Raw genomic sequence first — 19493 nt, 5'->3', positions numbered from 1 at the left:
AATTAGTGTGAAATTATACTATATCTGGAAAGGTTACTAGAAGTCCAGGATAAACACATCTCTGAAAAGGTTAAAAATATTCACTCGGTACTTCTTTTAACACTTGGTCGTCTTCCCTTAGTTACGGTTTCATTTTCCAGTTTTAGTTACCTGCAGTCAAGCTCAATTCAAGATACTAAATGGAAAATTCGAGAGACAGATAATTCATAACTTTTACATTGTCAGCTAGTCTAAGTTGCGTCATGCAATCTCCAGGCATCCTGCTTCATCTTGCCCTGGGTGTGAATTATCCCTGGGTCCTGTCTTTCCTGCCCGCTAGTCCACAGGCTTTTTGGTTATCAGATCAACTGTGGGGTAGCACAGTCTTGTATTCAATACACCCTTATTTTACTTAATAATGGCCCCAAGTACAAGAGTAGTGATGCTGGCAATTCAGGGACGCCAAAGAGAAGCCGTAAAGTGCTTCCTTTAGGTGAAAAGATGAAAGTTCTCGACTTAATAAGGAAAGAAAAAAATTGTATTCTGAGGCTGCCAAGATCTGTGGTAAAAATGAAGTTTCTGTGAAATGCTGTGAATCGGGGAAGAAGGGAAAAAATTGTACAAGTTTTGCTGTTGTATCTCAAACTGCAAAAGTTATGGCCACAGTGTTTGATAAATGCTTAGTTAAGATGGAAAAGGTGTTAAATTTATACAAGAAGATGTTTTGAGAGATAGAGACAGCATTCATCTAACTCTTATTACAGTTTATTATAATTTTTAAAATTTTGTTGTTAGTTATGGTTGTTAATCTCTTACTGTACCTAACTTATAAAGCAAACTTTATCATAGCTATGGATGTATAAGAAAAAAACACAGTACATATAGGTTTAGTACTATCCTTGGTTTCAGACATGCACTGGGGGTCTTGGAATGTGACCCTTGCAGCTTAGGGGGATGACTGTAGAAATATATTACACTAAGACAATAACAGGCTATAAATAGTCCGAAAAAATTTACTGTATACTTTTGCAGCATTAGCAAAATGGTGTAATTATTTCTTAACTTGCAGATATCTAAAAGTTTTACATTCTAGATTAAAATGCTCTACAAAGTACTTTACTTCCATATCTGACAAACGTTTGCTATGTTTTCCTCAAGCATCCTTAAATTGTGGGAAACCAAAGAGATTTTTTTCTTTAAAAAAAGATGGCTTTTGTGTTATTTAAAACGGTCCATTTTCCCCCACATGTCAAAATATTTTACTTGAATTTCTAAGTTTTTGAAATAAAGATAGTGTTATAATCAACCTACCTTATAAAATATGGTATCAGTTTCATGTTCATGAATTTTTAAACTATATATTTTAACAATACCGCCTGGAACAGGACTTGGACTCCATTTCAGCCATACAAGGTCTGAAGTGTAGTTGACTAAAGTCAAATTTTGAGGAGGTGCTAAAGGCACTGCAGGAAAACACATTACAAAACTTACATTCATAACATTTTTAGCAGAAAAGTAGCAGCGTGACTCTAGCTTCTGGAAGACACTAGTTAAAGATTTATAAACGGATTGCATTTTAATTGCAGAAATAAACAGCATAGGTAGTGATGCTTTGTACTTGGAACTCAGAAGTTCCAAAGTAGTTTTAAACAGAACAGTTTGTTCTGAAACTCAAATTTACAATGTTCAGCAAAGCAGATGAATAGTTGTCAGCCTGTTACAAATAGTCAATCAAATATCCTTTCATTTTCCATGCTTTTCCTTAAAAAGAGAGAGCAAGTGCTGCAACAGTAAAATCATTGGGAGAAACATGGATTCTGGCTTACCTGACTCATCTGTGTAAAAGAAAAGAACACTGGAAGGACCGAGTCCTTTTACAGTTCTTGCTGCAGCAAAAAAACTATATAATGTAAATGGTGAAAGCTCTTCCAGTATTACATAATTATCGGAAGTAACAAAAGAATAATTCTCACTTGGTCCTTGTAAAGTTAAATCATAACTTATTATTGCACCATTTGATTTTACTGGGGGATCCCATGATAAAAGAACTGAGGTAGAGGAAAGGTTTTTAAAAGTGTTGATTATTGGTGAAGTTTCTGGGACTATAAAAGAAAAAAAGAATATTAAATGAAACAAAAGTGAATTAGTATCAAAAAGAAGAGGCTTCAATAATACTGGGACTTAATTATATCAACAGGTAATAATTTTAAGAAACTCTAAACCTTATTGTGTTTATTGAAAGGCTAATTACTTAAGAACAAACAGAATCTATGTAGTGATCAGAATAATGTTTTCTAGCAGAAAGCAACATAGATAAGAGAACACCAACTATCTGCGTAATAGGCAATAAAAGGGTCCAGCCTACCATCTTCTTCAGTTCTGATGTGTAGTTGGGCAGTATATGTATCAGAGAATCCCTTTTCTGTTGATGGAGTGACTTTTAATATATAGTCAGTATATTTTTCCAGATTATCAAAATACATGCTTCTCTCATATGTAACTAGAGGTGGTCTCACGTGGCGAGGAGTCTGCTGTGAGCTCAAAGAAACATAGTAGAAGACTAGACCATTTGGTTGAGACGGAGGGCCCCAGCTTACATTTATTGCAGTTGACGAAATGGACTCGTAAGTCAGGTTTCCAACAACTCCTTCAGGTACTATGATAGGTAATGTGCAAAATATAAAAATCATCAGTCACCCTAGGTAAAATTTAAGTAAATTCACAAACCAGAGGCTCACTGTTGATAGGGCAACTACTACATCACCAGCTTCTACGTTGTTTAGATCCACACGTGGTAACATCATCTACTAAAAAATACCTTCTAAATAATTACATTAAAATTATGTTCAAATCATTCAAGGTAAACCTTGTCATCTCTAATATGTGTGAATTGTCTTATACAATACTCTCTTGGCTTTTCTTTCCTACAAAATGGGTATTATGAGTCTGTGTAGATTTTGAGCATGTGATAGAAATTATGTGTGTGAGACTATGAGTGTGCAAGTATGTATATATGCATGTATACTCAGATTTTTAATTTCTTTCTTCTGGAGATTATCCTTATTGTACATATGAAGTCACCTAGGATCTCTCACCAGGAATAGTGCGCAGGGTTTATTATTCATGGTGCCATAATACTGACTGATAAAGCATTATAGGTTGGTGAAAATCTTGGGAGAGATCTGCATTTAAAGAATGCCTGAAATGATGTTGACCACATACTGCTCTAAACATTTTAGCTAAAACTCCCCAAACTTATATATTCTGCATATTCTATCATAGCTACGCTGCTCATCAGTGAGTAAACAATTTGAAAGATTATCAGGAAAGCATTCACTCTTCATACTTAAAGTGTCTGTCAATTTATAATCTTCAAATAATAAACATGAAATTTTACTCTCAGCAGCAATTTAGGTCAATATTGTTTCTCAATAAGAGACTAGCCTTTAAAAATAAATGGACCATAGAGACAACCACTAGAAGAAATAGGCAGTGATCCGTGCATCACTGTATTCTAGAAACTGAAACCTAAAAAACAAGAGCATCAATCATTACAGTTTTCTGAATACTCCGCATAAACAGGATTCTGCAGAATCCACATGAGGAAACTGCCAGAGTTAAAAGAAAAAAAACAGGTATTTGGGGCATATTAGTCATAAACAAACACAATAAGAACAAAATGCGGCATAAAGTCCTTTGTGAGTTCAAAGACTGAAAAGGAAACAAGCTGCTAGAGAGAGGAACAATGTCACTTCTAGAGCAAATGGATATGAAGTATTGGGAACTCTGTCCACACATGCAGCAGTATTTTTCACGTCCATAACCGAAGGCTGTAATATCTTTTGAAGCAATAAATGTGACAGAACTTTTATAAATGGATGGTAGCAGTTTCCATGAATAGAAAAGGTTGTTACTGTTGTAATAGGTTTATACTATATTAATGCATTTTCAAATTTCTCTGACTAGTTAAATATGCCTGAATAAAATATAGATGTTATTATCAATACATACAAATAGAAAAAGATTCTGAAAAATTATAAAGTTTTCAATTAGTCCTATTAAAGATTAACAAATGCTTTTCATTTACATACTGTCTTGATCTGTGTATACGTGAACTATGGCACTGCTTTTATTCCCATTTCCAACTGAAGTACTTGCTGTTACCCAAAATGTATAGTAGCTGAATATTGCCAGTTTATCTATTATTGCAGATACGGTCATACTGTCAAAGTCATTGGTTACTTCATGGAGTGTAAAATTCTGAAAAATAAACATATTGTTTTTAATTGTTCAGAATATATTTTTAGTATACATAAGCATTTCAAAGTATTATTCATAGATTGGTTGCCTCACTGTTTTAGTATGTTAATTTTTTAGGAAAATCAACATAGAATTTTTTTATTGCAATAATTAAACTGGAAATATATTTGTACTAAAAGAGGAATCGGTGGTAGCAGTTTCATTAAATTGATACACAGATTAGCAAAGAGTTAAAACTCCCAGCTTAGCTGGCAGTGGGGAAGGTTCAGTAGTGAACTGAGAAGGCTACAGTGTGCTGAGCAGTGTTAGTTTCCCTTACAAAACATTCAAGTAGTTTTCAAAATTTGACTATATATTTTTAAACAAGTTTTGGAATATTATAAAAATTTTCTTTTTTTCCTTCCTATCAACAATGTAGGAATTATGAAAGTCTTCAGCTCTCTGAGTTCAAATGGTTATAATTCATCTTTCATAAGCCCTTTCTTTCTCTACACTCATGTAGAGAAATAGGAAAGCAGTTGGAAACATTCTCACATGAGCGAACAAAAAATTTTAAATTCTCTTGCCTGAGTCCTAGTTATATTTGTTCCAAGCCATTTTATGATAATTAAGGAATTGTGATCATTCCTTCCTTTACCAAATTTTAAATACAAAACTTGGAAAAATCAACTCTAAAATAAAGAAAAATACTTTTAAAAAAGTTGTGCGTGTAATTAAATATGAATTAAGTATGAATAATTTTATAATAATATATTTCTATACAGAGAAATCTGAGTCATTCCAATCTGCACGAAGTCCTTAGAGGCCAAAGACCTGTATTCAATTTGGACAGAAGTCCCGGATAAATCATCTGATAACAAAACTTCTCATCCTCTAACTGTAAAATGGGAAGAACCTCTTCAAAAGCCTTCACAGAGGGCTTTTGAAGATTAGATTATATGAGGCAAATAAAACAACACCATCTCTGGCATATGATAAAATAAAAGTAATAAACAGCAAAAGGCTAATTTAAATTAATAACACAGGATAATCAATTTGACTAAAATTTATAGTTGGCATGGTTCTGTGATGTATGAACAAACTAAATTCTGCAAAATTTTGTGGTTCTTTGACAGTATGTGGGGTAGTGAGTGTCATAAAAGATCTACTTCAATTTTGTGGTGACTTATTAAGTAACAGACAAGACATTATTAATCTCACACAAAATATGATCTGGGAACTTTAATATCTTCCACCACATATACTATACAGATGGCATAACTGGCTTATATAATTTATCTCTTAAAATATTAATGTAGCCTTTCTATTTTTCTTTGCTATAAAATTTACTCTGATTACGTACGACCCTGATGACAGTTAAGTAACAAATTACTCTGAATCACCCAGAATTTATTCATGCTGAGTGTGAGTAAACATGCACAGACATGTAACACATTTAGAACCAGATCAGTTATCCAGATGATTACCCTATTCGTCTATTTATTTTGAGGGGGAAAAAAAGTGTTGTGGTTCAAATTATCTAATTAAGGCTTATTCTTTGAGAATATAAATACAGTTGGAAGGTATTTAGTAAAAACTTCTCAAACTTGATTAATCAAACCAGGACTTACTTCACACTTTTTAATAAAAGACACTGTGTCAGGGACACGGAGGGGACACAAGTGGGTGAATGATAAAATGGAGAAGAGTTAATATGAAACACAATGGACCACAATTGGAGGAGGTGCAAGATGGACTGCCAAGTTGTAGCAAGGAGCTTAAACTCCACAAAGTCAGAAGAAGGACAGATCACTTCACAACCAACTCAAGTGCTCCAAATCATAACTAATTACTGAAAATAATGTTGGTCTGCTATAATTATTTTTATGTTCTGTGATTAAACATTTATTGAGCATTATGATACAGTATCAGAGGATATCAGGGGATGGAAAGACAAGAGTCACACACAATCCTTTTCTTCACATTGACTGCTATGGAATGAGGGAGTTAAGACAAGTAGCAGACACCAGGAATAGAAAGTAGACTGATGCGTCATGCATAAGAGATACTACAAAGTTCTATGGGAAGAAGAAAGAGAAGGAAGAAAATAGCTATACATCTATCCTGCTATATAATTTTCATATTGATGATTTCTACTACTCTACCAATCCAAAATAGAAAACTAAGTAGTGAAGATTTTTATGCTATATTTAACTAATTTTAGAAATAAATTAAAGCACAGATGAACTTCAAGGAATATGAGAAATGTTTTAACGTCATTAGCCTGTGCCTTCTTGCAGCTGTTACACTTAAAAGCATTCTTAAGATAACTTAATAAAAGATTACATTTTCTAAGATAGAGGAATTGCAAATGGGATCATATTACATACTCAGGTTTGAATAAGAAAGTTCATAAAATCACCTTGAAATTATAGTTAAACTTTTGCCCTTGATTACTTAGATGTGGACAAAGAGAATCAAAACAGAATCAGACACAAGCCAGAAAGTAAACTGTAGTAGAGACAAAACCTTTGCTAAGCTTCAGATCTACTGAATTTTGAATACTGAATATTGGTTAAATGCATGAAAAAAAATCTGCAATTTGAATGGCCTGATGACATAATGACAAATTATTAAGTTTATAAACAAACTGGGTAAAAATGCACATTAAATTTCCATTTTCCTTCCCCAAATAGAGCAGATCAAAAAGCAGCAGCAAAAATTGTTTGATGTACAGAGTTAAACAAATAAACAGACTGTCCTTTCTTATGCAACCTCACTCTTAGAGGGCCTGGCGCAGAATATTAAAATCTAGCCAACCTCTGGACTGTCTCTGACTCACTGCTGGGTAAGGCCTAAGACAGCGTGCAGAATTCTGCTCTGACTCTTCTCACTAGCCTAAACCCACTAAAGCAAGTCCTACTTCAGAGAGGTTTCTGCTCACAAGAACTAACCCTAGTGGCTAAACTTGGGTTATTAATCACAAATTGAATTAGGTAACTTAGAATTAATAAGACTCCTCTCTATTCTCCTTCTACTAAAAAGGATACAATGACTTAATAGTGGTCAGAGTAATAATTAACATTCAGTCAACACTTCCTAGTAGTGAGGTACGTATTCTGTAAATGGCCATTATTTCTTCTATATCAGTGTTTTCCAAATTATATTCCAACTCTCCGATTCCTGATTCAATCACAACTGTCCAGTTATATTCTTTTCATATGTTAGAGTTCTGTGAAATAGTTAGTTTGGAGAAATAAAGGAATCCAGCTGAAAAACTAAAAATATTTCTCTAAATGAAGGGCACTTTAGCTATTTTTTTTTTTTAGAGAGAAAAAGATAAATGTTTTATCTCTGTTTACAAAAGTATTCTTCTTAGAATGACATGGTCAAAGGTCTGATTACAAGGCAATTGACAAGAAACTTGCATATTTCTGTGACATAAAACATTTTAATAACTAGAATTATGACTGGTGACATTATACCAGGACTTTGAAGCATCTCAGAGTTGGCTAAAGGTTTAAAGAACTTTAGTTAGAATTTGACAAGTATAAAACTACTTTTTCAGGGCTCCTTTTCTACAAACTTTCCAAAACTTTCTGCTATTTTAATAACTAGTTTTGTTCATATTTCAGAAAGTGTCCATCTGAAAATTATGCAACCCTATAACCTTGCATATCACAAGTTTAATAAGCACATTTTGGTACTTTCATTACATCTGATACTAAGTGATAATGATGATGATGATGATAACCCCCTCCTACTAACAATGGAAAATTTTTAGACTTAAAGAAAAGTACACAAACACATCCAAGTATGCAAACTATCATATACAAACAAAGGGAAATTTTTTTTAGCTGAAAAACAATTGAGGGTAAGTGAAACCATCAATTCCCTGCAGAAACAGCCCTGAGGGCCACATTTATATGCAGAATGTTTAAAAGGTAGCAGCTTCATCACTGTTGGTAACACATTTGAAGTGATCCAGAGATGTGTGTGTGTCTGAGTGCATGTCTGCATGCATAGACAGATTAAAATATACTTTTTTCTCCACCACATCTATGTCAATGGGAGTTTTATAAAATGTCTATACATAATTCTCAATGTAAGATAAGAGACGTTTTTTACTATGCCAAGTCTTTATCAACAGAGTGGAGAGATGTAAATAAAGAAATAGGAGAAAACTCAGGTCTTACCTGAATGAAAGTACCTGAAGTATTTCTGTAATAAACGGAATAATACTGTATAATCCCGTTAGGTTTTGAAGGAGGTGTCCAAAAAAGAAGTATTGATGAAGAACTGAGGTTTGAATAATGAACATCTTTGGGAGGATCACTTGGTGCTAAAAAAAAAAAAAAAAAAAAAACAGTTGAACATAAAAGTGTACCTGTGTCTCTAAATAATGTCTGAACTGTTCTAAATGTTACCTGTGTCTAAGTTATCTAATTAGAAGTCAGAAATGAAATCCGTAAGGCTCATTGGGCCATCCTCATTAACACTCTACCATAGCAATATCCAAGCAGAGGACAAATGGATTTCTTATTTGTAAAATACTATCCCAGTTCTAAATCATGCAATGCCTTGGGTTTTTCCAATATAGAATGCATACTATGAAATTGCAATTTAACTCAGCATTTTGAAGTTGAATAATAGAGGACAAAGGCACAGAGCTTACTTCATGCATTTTATTTTGCTTCATGAAAAAAAAAAAAAAAAAAAGCACTAGGACCTCCCTGGTTGTCCAATGGTTAAGAATTTGCCTGCCAATGCAGAGGACATGGGTTCAATCCCTGGTCCAGGAAGATTCCATGCATTGCGGGGTAACTAAGGCCATGCACCAGGTCTGTGGAGCCTGTGCCCTGGAACCCAAGCTCCACAGTGAGAACAGTGAGCGGCCCACACATCACAACTAGAGTAGCCTCTACTCCCTGCAACCTGAGAAAGCCCGTGCGTAGCAATGAAGACCCTGCACTGCCGAAGACAAAATAAACTATAAGTTAATAAAAAAATAAAAAGCACACTAACTGCTAACTAAGTGTTGAGTTTTGTGCTGAGTGCATTTACATATATAAATTCATTTATTCATCAAAAGACCCTAATAAGGTAGGTGATATACCATATCCATACAAATGGGAAATTGAGGCACAGAGAGATTAACTAACTTTCCCAACCTCACACAGCTAGAGTGACCAAAAAGCAATTTTGTCTGTAACTTATGACAGATATTAGGCTTAATAAGACATCTTTATATTTAATGTGTTTTTTCTGAATAGGATATTCTTTTACTTGGGCTACATCCATAAGAACTCACCTCCCTCGGGTGTTCGGAAGTTGATGATATTGCTTCTCTTTTCCCCATCACCAAATCTGGTACTAGCTGTTACATAAGCATTATATTCAACATTGTGGTCCAAATCTGAAAACTCTAATGATGTTTCAGTTACATTAACAGTTTTTAATGATGATCTGTCCCTAAGAGGAAAAAAAATTCTCTGTACAATTGACCTTTAAACATTATATATACATTTTCAGCACAAGTACATTAAAAATAAGCAAAATTTATGCATATTTATTAATCCAGACTAATAGGATAAAGATGCTACTTATCCTGAAATGCTGAAAAGAATGAGTTTCAGAATAATTCAATATATAAGCTTCTTTTGCTTTCAAGTATATTCAGTAGTTCAAATAAGTATTAATAGGATGTTCATATTAGAGTTTGCTTAGACTGAATTTAATAGATCTCTGGGAATTTAGTGTATTCAAAGTAATTATAGCATCCTTTTCATGCCAGTGTTTTAGTTGTTCAAATATTTGTTCTTTTGAAGTGTAGGCATAATCTTATTCATACAGTATATTTATCAAATCCATTTTATAAATATTGTATAACAATAACATTTATTTCAGACCCAATTCAAATAAATAAATTAAAAGTATCTGAATAGCTATATCTAAAATAATGAGTATGGGTTATTCTTTAATTAGAAGCAAGATTTAAAATAATGGATGTAAAACATAACAAGAAAACAAAAAGTTGAGCTTATATCTCTTACTCAGCTAAAATCTTAAATGTATCTAAAATATTACTTTGGAAAAGAAAGTAAATATTGATTCACACTCTTCAAGTAAGTACCAAAGTCCCAGGAGAAGGGGGAAATGTCTAAAGAGCATACTGTTGCTAAGTAATATGGTACTACAGTTCATTTCAGATATGTTACTTCAGATTCCATAGAACTGGATATAGATTAGAATCTAAGCTAAAGAAGATGTATATAATAGTACTGAAAACTGTGCATTTTAAAAACAAATTTATATTTTTAAGAGCAATACAATTAATTATTAAAGGATTTAGATAAGGAAATATGATTAACATCACAGAAAAGATACATATCTCATGTAATGTAATGTTTTTTTTCTTCTTTAGAAACACTAGGCATCCAAGAGGTAAATGGATACTCCCTCCGAACATAAAATGCTTTTGTTTCTCTACCACTAAAATATATGAATCCTGAATCATTAAGTGGAATAAAAGATTTTAAGTGAATTAAGGGTATACCCAAAGAGATACATTTCAGCCATAGTTTTACCATTACAAAAGCATCAACTCACTCTAAATACAAGTATGGTTATCTGAAAGTAGTTGGAAAGCTTACCATAGTGAGAATTACGGATTCAGAATGTGCAATTGGAGACAGGCAGGATTAGCCAGGCTATTCAGTGATTTGAAACAGTTTCATCATCCTTTTCCAGAAGCCACAGGGAGAACTGAGTTCTCTCTTTGACTTCTCTGAGACTACAGAATATCTTTTAAAACTTAATGCTATAAATGTTAGGCTATTAGTCTGAGAAAGATGCCTTGTTGTAGAAACTTTACCCAATTCCAGGCTCCTGGATCATTAGAGCATTACAATATAGCTAATCCAGTTCAGATCTCTAAAGCTATGAAATTAGCTAAAGCAACCTAATTGCATTGTCTACTTCAAAAATTTCTCTTCCAGCATATTTTTAATAATATCTGCTGCCTTATGTGACTACCTTCTTGCCCTAATCTTCACAGCAAAATATTGTAGATAAGTATCTGCCTACAATATATAAAGGACTTCCCTGGTGGCTCAGTCAGTAAAGAATCCTCCAGCAATGTGGGAGATTTGGGTTTGATCCCTGGGTTGGGGAGATCCCTTGGAGAAAGAAATGGCAACCCATTCCCATATTCTTGCCTGGGAAATCCCTTTGACAGGGGAGCCTGGTGGCCTATAGTCCATGGAGTCTCAAGAGTTGGACACAACTTGGCGACCACCACAATAAGGAAAACCCCAAGTTTGTTCCATAGATAATACAGAATCAAGGCAATTACTTGGAAAATGCAGCTCAAACATAAATTTTGTCTTAAATATCTGGGTATTTCAGGAAAAAGAAGGCAGTCTTTATAAATTAGCTGAATAACAAAGTCAATAGTCCATCTCAGTTAGCATATACAGATATAGTATATGCATCTAATTTATCTCCAGAGACAGAACAGTGCTAACAAAAATGTTTCAGGTCCTGATAAGTCTTGTCTGTTTGGGGTTTGTTTGTTTCCTTTCAGAGTTAATCATGACTGATATTTGAATCGCTATGGTAGACAAATATCTGAGCATAAACTTCAATGGAAGCTTCAACTTCTGATACAAGTTCAGAATGCATCTTGAGTTCATAAGAAACGGTTTGCTATTAAACTGAGAATCAGAAGCAGGAAAAGGAGAGAAAATTGACACTGTTCCCAAGGATCTGACTTCACCCTCTTTGCTCTTACGCTGTTGCCAGACCGGAGGAAGCACACAGAAACCTCTGGGCCGAAGCCTGAGCTCTCTGCTCTCTGCACAGCCCTCTCATGAACAATCCTACAGTCCAGAGGGTCACTCCCTCCCATGCGTGAGAAACCCAACTCTGATGCTGCTACAATGTTTTTTCTCCTGGTTTTAACTGGTTTAGTTTAAAAATCTGTTTTGTTCTTATTAGTTTAAACATATTTTATTTCCATTTATAAAAGTATGTTTTATATAAGGCTTTCCCAGTGGTAAAGAATCTGCCTGCCAATGCAGGAGACATGGGTTCAATCCCTGGGTTGGGAAGATCCCCTGGAGAAGCACATGTCAACCCACTCCAGTATTCATTCCTGGGAAATACCATGGACAGAGGAGCCCGATGGGCTACAGTCCATGGGGTTGCAAAGAGTCAGACAACTTAGTGACTAAACAACAGCATTTTATATCTTGATTTTTTACTTATGTTAAGAACAATAATCTACATCATTATTTTTTTCTAAGTTGCTTAATTTGGATGTGTCATAGTACTTCAGCCTCCCCTCTATAAATTAACATTTAGGCTCTTTCTCTCCTTTTTCTTTAGTTATTACTAACAACGATGCAGCAATGATTCTTATTCAAATATCTTTCCATAATGGTACTTTTATTTCTACAGATTAAATTCCCAATAGTGTGACTGAACCAGATGGGTTTTTAAAAAAGAAAATTTTTAACGGTAAGTCATTATGATTTGGAGTCACAACAACAAATGGGCAAACTTTCACCACTAGTCTGGATAGTAATCTTAATTTCTGCAAGTTTAATTGACCAGAAACATATAATGTGCACATCTCTAACCATGAGTGAAAAAGAATTATCTTCTTATTGGTCATTTGCAGTCCTAATTTTGGAATAACGTATTTACAAATTTTCTTTTATATACTTTTAGTCCCTTAAATGGAAAACGGCATATGTTGTGGAGTTAGGGAGACATTTTTCTTTTAGATAGTGTTCCAAATGAAGAGATATCTTCATAAGGGGAATCACATATTCCCCATCCTTTCCATATTTAGTAATGGTATATATACAATCAATAGTCAACAAAATTTATTGAGCACCTATTTTATGTCAGGAATGATGTTAGATGTAAATGAGAAAGGGACAGGCCCTACCCTCCAAATAGACTAAGCAGTAAACAATTAAACAACAAATTCATTAATAACAATAGTTTTCCCCCTATTAGCTAAAAGCAAAGAAAAAAGAGAAAGAGATGAGTGAAGAAATTAATTGGGACCAAAGAGTAGAAAAGGAGAATAAATCACAGCCTCCAGAGCTGCAGAAAATGTTCACTAGAGAGCGAGTTTGTAAGATTTGAGAGTAGAATAGGGATTTGAGTGAGACAGTGGGAGGAAGAGAGAAGGCCCATTTGACAGAGCAGGTCTAACTCTTATGTATCCAAAGTCATAAACTGCATGGAAATGGAGGGAACATAAATGGTGCACAATACTTAGAAAATCAGCCAAACCTCTCCCACGGTGCAGATTTTCAAACTGAGGAGAAAAAAAAAAAAAATACAGAACTCTTGAGAGTGTTGAGTGCTATCATTTTACTGATTTAATTCTATAAACTAGAATATAAATTAGAACATTTTAAAAGCCTTTTTGAATGAGAAATCAAAAGACTTTAATGACTGAAATTATTCTGAATAAATATAAAACTATTCTGAATAAATTTCTATTCATCTGCACTCATTGGTAACAACAAGAAAATGTCTTGAGATGAAATTAATGGAGATTTAAGACAAAGTTATTTCCTAGTTAATTTATACTTTTCAAAAGACGGGCCACATTTTGACATCAGGGCATAAAGGAAATTCTAGAGCTTAAGAGCAGTTTCTTTGCTCTGTTTTACCAATTCCTTTGCTCATTTCTTATCACATCAAGACCATGCCAAGCAACAATTACCTATGAGGAATCATAAATACCAAAACCATATGGAAAGATTTAAACAAAATTCCCTATTTTCCCAACTGTGAACATGAATAGTTTCCTAGACAAAGTTTGAGATTCTCTGAAAGGTCATGGTCTTAATTCTAAATTTCATAATTTGATACTTTGTTTCATGCGGGCAACCTAGCCTAACAATGATACATCCATTCCTATACATTCCTATGAACTTATTATAAAAACTTTAATCTGCTATTACCTAAATATTCTACATCAATCCTTTCACTCGCCAGATACCATTCCCCAAAATAAAGAATTTCAATGCATTTACTTGACTCTATCAAATAATTTTCCCCCTCAAATGAACCAGCAATTTCACTAATTTTCCCACTCCAAGGATGCTGGTCTTCTACGTTGCATTTACTCTAGAATCTTTACACAGCTGAATTGTATCACTAGGTTAATAATGATCGAACTAGCATGGCATAAATAGCTGCACATCTATGATCCTAAAGCTTTTCTAGAATCTCAGAGAAAGTCTGAGTCTCAGTGGGGTATTCATTTATTGTTTCTCTTACTCCTACTCTCAACATTTGGTTAGCTGGTTGATTTCATTTGACTTGGTTTGACTTTGTTTTGCTTGTTTGCCTTTAGCAGAAAAGACACACTTAGAAGATTAGAAGAAAAAGCCACTATAGAGAATGAGGTTGAAGCTCATTTATGCACTTATAAACCATCCTCTTGAAGCCAACATAAGGAATCAGGATCCAGAAGACAAGATGAGGGACTGTACTTAAGTTGGAGGAGAAAGATTTCAACCCCTAAGAATGAACACAAAAATACCGCAGGCCAGAATAGTTTGGGTATTATTCCAACAGTGAAGTCAAGTCTTTTGAATGTTTTCTCCTGGGTGTAATCTTTGAGTGAATGATTAAAATAAAATTTAAAAATCCCAGTTAAAATGAGATTCATTCTTCTCTCTAGATAGATAAATAGATGGATAGATAGATCCTTATTTAAGCCTCAAGTCTCCATGTATCTGGCCTGCCCACCCTTCTAGTTTCATCTCTTTCCATTTGCTTCCTGTGTTATTATACCCAAGAGACAAGGCTATCTTGCTATTGCCCACACAAAGCTTCTTGCTGTTAACCACACATGATGAAATTATTTGAGTTCCTATATCCAGCTGGTGTAGCCCTGGACTTCTCAGCTAAATATATCATTGTTTTGTTTAAAACAATTTAAGTTGGGTACTATAACTTGAAACTAAAAGAATCTTGGCTAACACTTATTCCCATTCTTTAATAGTTTCTCATATTCCTTGATCCTGAGTATTTCCACCATCATCATCACTCCTCACTGAACAAGCTGACTTTTTGTCTATTTACCATTTAAACTGGGGGGACCAGTAATTCAACTGATTTACATATAAAACTGTATGATTATTCTCTCATAAGGGATAAATTCTATCAGCTGTATGTGTGTTAGTTGCTTAGTCCTGTCTGACTCTTTGCAACCCCATGGACTGTAGCCTGCCAGGCTCCTCTGTCCGTGGAATTCTCCAGGCAAGAATACTGAGTTGACATTCCCTTCTCCAGAGGATTTTCCCAACCCAGGGATCAAACCCGGGTCTCCTGCATTGTGGGCAGATTCTTTACCATCTGAACCATCAAGGATAAAGCCCATCAACTAATGTAGACCAATATTAAGCCAGTGATTATTTTTTTTTGGTAGAAATACGCCATATGAGTTAATATACTAAAGTTTAATCTACCATAACTCCATTAGTCTTTTTTTTTTTTTTCATTGTGAAGTTGCAAGTATATTTTTTTTTTTATTTTTATTTTTTTTATTCTTTGAATCAGCCATGGATTTACATGTATTCCCAATCCCGATCCCCCCTCCCACCTCCCTCTCCACCCGATTCCTCTGGGTCTTCCCAGTGCACCAGGCCGGAGCACTTGTCTCATGCATCCCACCTGGGCTGGTGATCTGTTTCACCATAGATAGTATACATGCTGTTCTTTTGAAATATCCCACCCTCACCTTCTCCCACAGAGTTCAAAAGTCTGTTCTGTATTTCTGTGTCTCTTTTTCTGTTTTGCATATAGGGTTATCGTTATCACAAATACTGCTATCAAACTAAGACTTCTCTAATCCTATAAGTATACTGTTGAGTTTTTAGAACAGAGGCTAATATAGAGAGCTGTCATAGCTCAGTCAGTAAAGAATCTGCCTGCAGTGCAGCAGACCAGGGTTCAATCCCTGGGTTGGGAAGATCCCCCTGGAGAAGGAAATGGCAACTCACTCCAGTATTCTTGCCTGGAAAATCCCATGGACAGAAGAGCCTGGTGGGCTACAATCCATGGGGTTGCAAGAGTCAGACACAACTTAGCAACTTAACCATCTAGTGATTTGGAAAAAGCATGATTTGGGAGTAATACAGATGTGGTTATGATTCCAGCTCTATCATTTTCTATAACTTTAAGCAACACTTTAACTTCATCAAGACTTAATTTCCACAACTATAAAATGGTGATAACATTCTTCACTCTACGGTATTGTTGTGAAAAACAAATAAGGATATATAGGGAAGATACCAAACACAACATTTGTCCCCAAATATTAACTGCTACAGTATCCCTCAAGTCCTTTTCTTTAGCTCTCCAAGATGTTTTGTTCCCCAATTACAATCTTTCCTAGCTTTGTACATTTCACAAATGTGATGAAAAGAGCCCTGAAAAAAAAAAAAAAAAGAAAAGAGCCCTGAAGGTATTAAAACTCAAGATCCACACAGGCAAAATAAATGACTAAATGAATTTAAAAGAAAATAAAGGATTGTGGTCAGAAAGAAAAACACCAATACAGTATATTAATGCATATATATGGAATTTAGAAAGATGTTAATGATGATACTGTGTGTGAGACAGCAGAAGAGACACAGAGATAAAGAACAGACTTTTGGACTCTGTGGGAGAAGGCGAGGGTGGGATGATTTGAGAGAGTAGCACTAAAACATGTATATGACCATATGTGAAATAGATCTCCAGTCCAAGTTCAATGCATGAAACAGGGCACTCAAAGCCGGTGCACTGGGAAGACCCAGAGGGATGGGATGGGGAGGGAGGTGGGAGGGGGGCTCAGGATGGGGACACATGTACACCCATGGCTGATTCATGTCAATGCATGGCAAAAGCCACCACAATATTGTAATTAGCCTCCAATTAAAATAATTGAAAAAAAAAGAGTGTGATGAGAACTAAGTTAAACTGCAAAGCAAATGCTCCACCTAAAGACAGCCTTTATTCAACTCCAGCTGATTTTTTTTTCCATAGGGAACATGGCAAAAGTATTCTGAGTTTTGTAAGAAACAAAGGAAGCTGAAGTTTCACTAGATACCTACTCATTTAAAAATACTACAAAATTCTATTTAGAATGTATTAACAGTTTGTTGGTCCAGCAAAGCATGAGTGGCCTACTGCTAGCCTGCTTGTCACCTTGGTAACCAAGCTTCATCCAATTCATTGATGAAAATGATAAATAAAAATGAACTAAGACAGAGCTCTTAACATCCCACTAAAAAACTCAAGAAGTCAAATGATCAAAAGCACCCTTGTGCTAATCACTCCTTCCATCTCTGTATCTCCCACCACCCTAATCCAGCTCCACTATTTCATTTTTACAATGCCACGCATCCACCTCTTGACACCGTCTACTCATGCTACCTCCACGCCTTCATAGACTGTTCCTACTCTGAGATGTTCCCCTAAACTAATCTGTCTTTATCATCTTCATTTCAAATGTGAGATAAACTCAGGAAGTTTGAAATGGTCCCCTTCCCACTCTGATTATTGATCTATATCAGACATAGAAACCATTAGGCAGTTTTAATAGCGTGAAAATCTTTTCAAAAACTGGAAGAAATAGGGCTAAACATACCTTTTTAGCAAAACAAAACCCATTTCCAAAAGTAAGCTTTTATGTTACAGGGGAAATCATTTGACTTGTAACATTTACTAAAAATCTACAGTAAAACTGTTTTGACTTGCTCAGCAAGTATTTTTAAATTATTTCACATGGGCATATGTTATCTCTAATTAGTCTACAACCATTTTAAGGTTCTATATATTTTTTTTATCTCCCCACAGAGTTTAATACACATTTGTCAGACTGACTGATTCAGAATTGTTTCTCACAGTGACAACTAGGAACTGAGAAAAGTTTAAAAGCCAAGTTCTGTGTATAAGCTAGAATTTTCAACATCATTTTCATTCCACAATCTTTTAGCTATATCTTATGGACCATTCACTTAAAAGTTTTATGAACAAGGAATAAAACTACTGTTAAATTTTACTGACATTATAGAAATAGAATTGCTAAATAAATCCAAGTTGAATTCAACTATAAAATAAATAAATACATTGTATAAATCAGTTTACTATAATACCACACCTCAATCCAAAGTATATTAAAAGAATACACTTAGAGGGCTCTAATAGAAATGTATTTGTCTAATGGTGGTTGCCCTAGGAATGACAGGATTGTTTGTCATTTGAAAACGTATAAACATAATTTACCAGTATAACTGAGGAAAAAGTGTTACTTAGATGACAAAAATTATTTTACCAAAGCAAACTCTAGAAGAACACATTATTTTAAAATGCAATGTGTTAAAGAAGATTTTTGAACACACTATCTACAAATCAAATATGACTCCCACAGTAGTGGTTATAAAATGATTGCACAATAACCCTCATGAGCTATTTTGCAAAGAAATAATCATGGCAAAGAAAGAAGTGACCAGTATAACAAATATAGTAGGTAACCTGGAATTTGCGGACACAATGAAAATAGCAGATATCCAAAGATGTTGTTTTTTAATTTTCCAGGCAAGAATACTGGAGCGGGGTGCCATTTCCTCCTCCAGGGGATCTTCCCAACCCAGGGGCTGAGCTTCTCTTGAGTTTCCTGCATTGGCAGGTGGATTCTTTACCACTAGCGCCACCTGGGAAGCCCTAATGTTGGAGCAAGTCCCCAGTTATCCAGGCTAAAGCCTCTTAAGGCATGCAGTCTCTTCCTTATTTTCTTCCATGATCACTTGTCAGATTCTGTAATGGTCTCTGAGTGCTGTCATTAGAGATTTCTGTGAAGCATCAACCTCCGCATTTGTATTAGCACTTTTCAACATTTTCCTAAACCAGGCTTTCACCTTCTCGTGTGGGGACTGTATCACTGCCTTCCAACTGGCCCCTCAGTCTTCATCATATGCTTCGACACAAAAATCTACTTGAACATTCTTCATAATTCATGAGATGGAACACCTTGCTTCCTTCACAAAGATGTTGTTTTTTAAAAAGAATTTGGTAGTTAATGAAAGAATGAAAATAATGGAAATTGAGTATTGTGAGAGAAATATGAACCCCTGAAACAGGAACTCTGCTAATTAAAATAGAGACCACTTACACAGTACTTTAAGAGAACACCACAGATGACTTAGTGGGAGAGTCACCATTCAAACATATGTCTCTCCACACAGAATGTGCTG

At 34.8% G+C, this 19493-nt stretch overlaps 1 protein-coding gene across 1 annotated transcript in view; it reads right to left on the bottom strand.

Annotated features, from left to right (window-relative positions):
- The window catches only part of PTPRQ (protein tyrosine phosphatase receptor type Q), a 301145-nt gene that overhangs the window by 146722 nt on the left and 134930 nt on the right, over positions 1 to 19493 (bottom strand). The window contains exons 36-41 of the mRNA XM_043880358.1: positions 9530 to 9690; positions 8415 to 8560; positions 4071 to 4239; positions 2345 to 2635; positions 1806 to 2081; positions 1291 to 1442 (exon numbers count right to left, since the gene is read on the bottom strand). Of these exons, the coding sequence (XP_043736293.1) occupies positions 1291 to 1442; positions 1806 to 2081; positions 2345 to 2635; positions 4071 to 4239; positions 8415 to 8560; positions 9530 to 9690 (1195 nt within the window). The remainder of the gene's footprint in view (positions 1 to 1290; positions 1443 to 1805; positions 2082 to 2344; positions 2636 to 4070; positions 4240 to 8414; positions 8561 to 9529; positions 9691 to 19493) is intronic.

The sequence above is a fragment of the Cervus elaphus genome, chromosome 3 (genome assembly GCF_910594005.1).
Source record: "Cervus elaphus chromosome 3, mCerEla1.1, whole genome shotgun sequence".
Lineage (NCBI taxonomy): Eukaryota > Metazoa > Chordata > Mammalia > Artiodactyla > Cervidae > Cervus > Cervus elaphus.
This window is presented reverse-complemented; position numbering and strand designations above follow the sequence as displayed.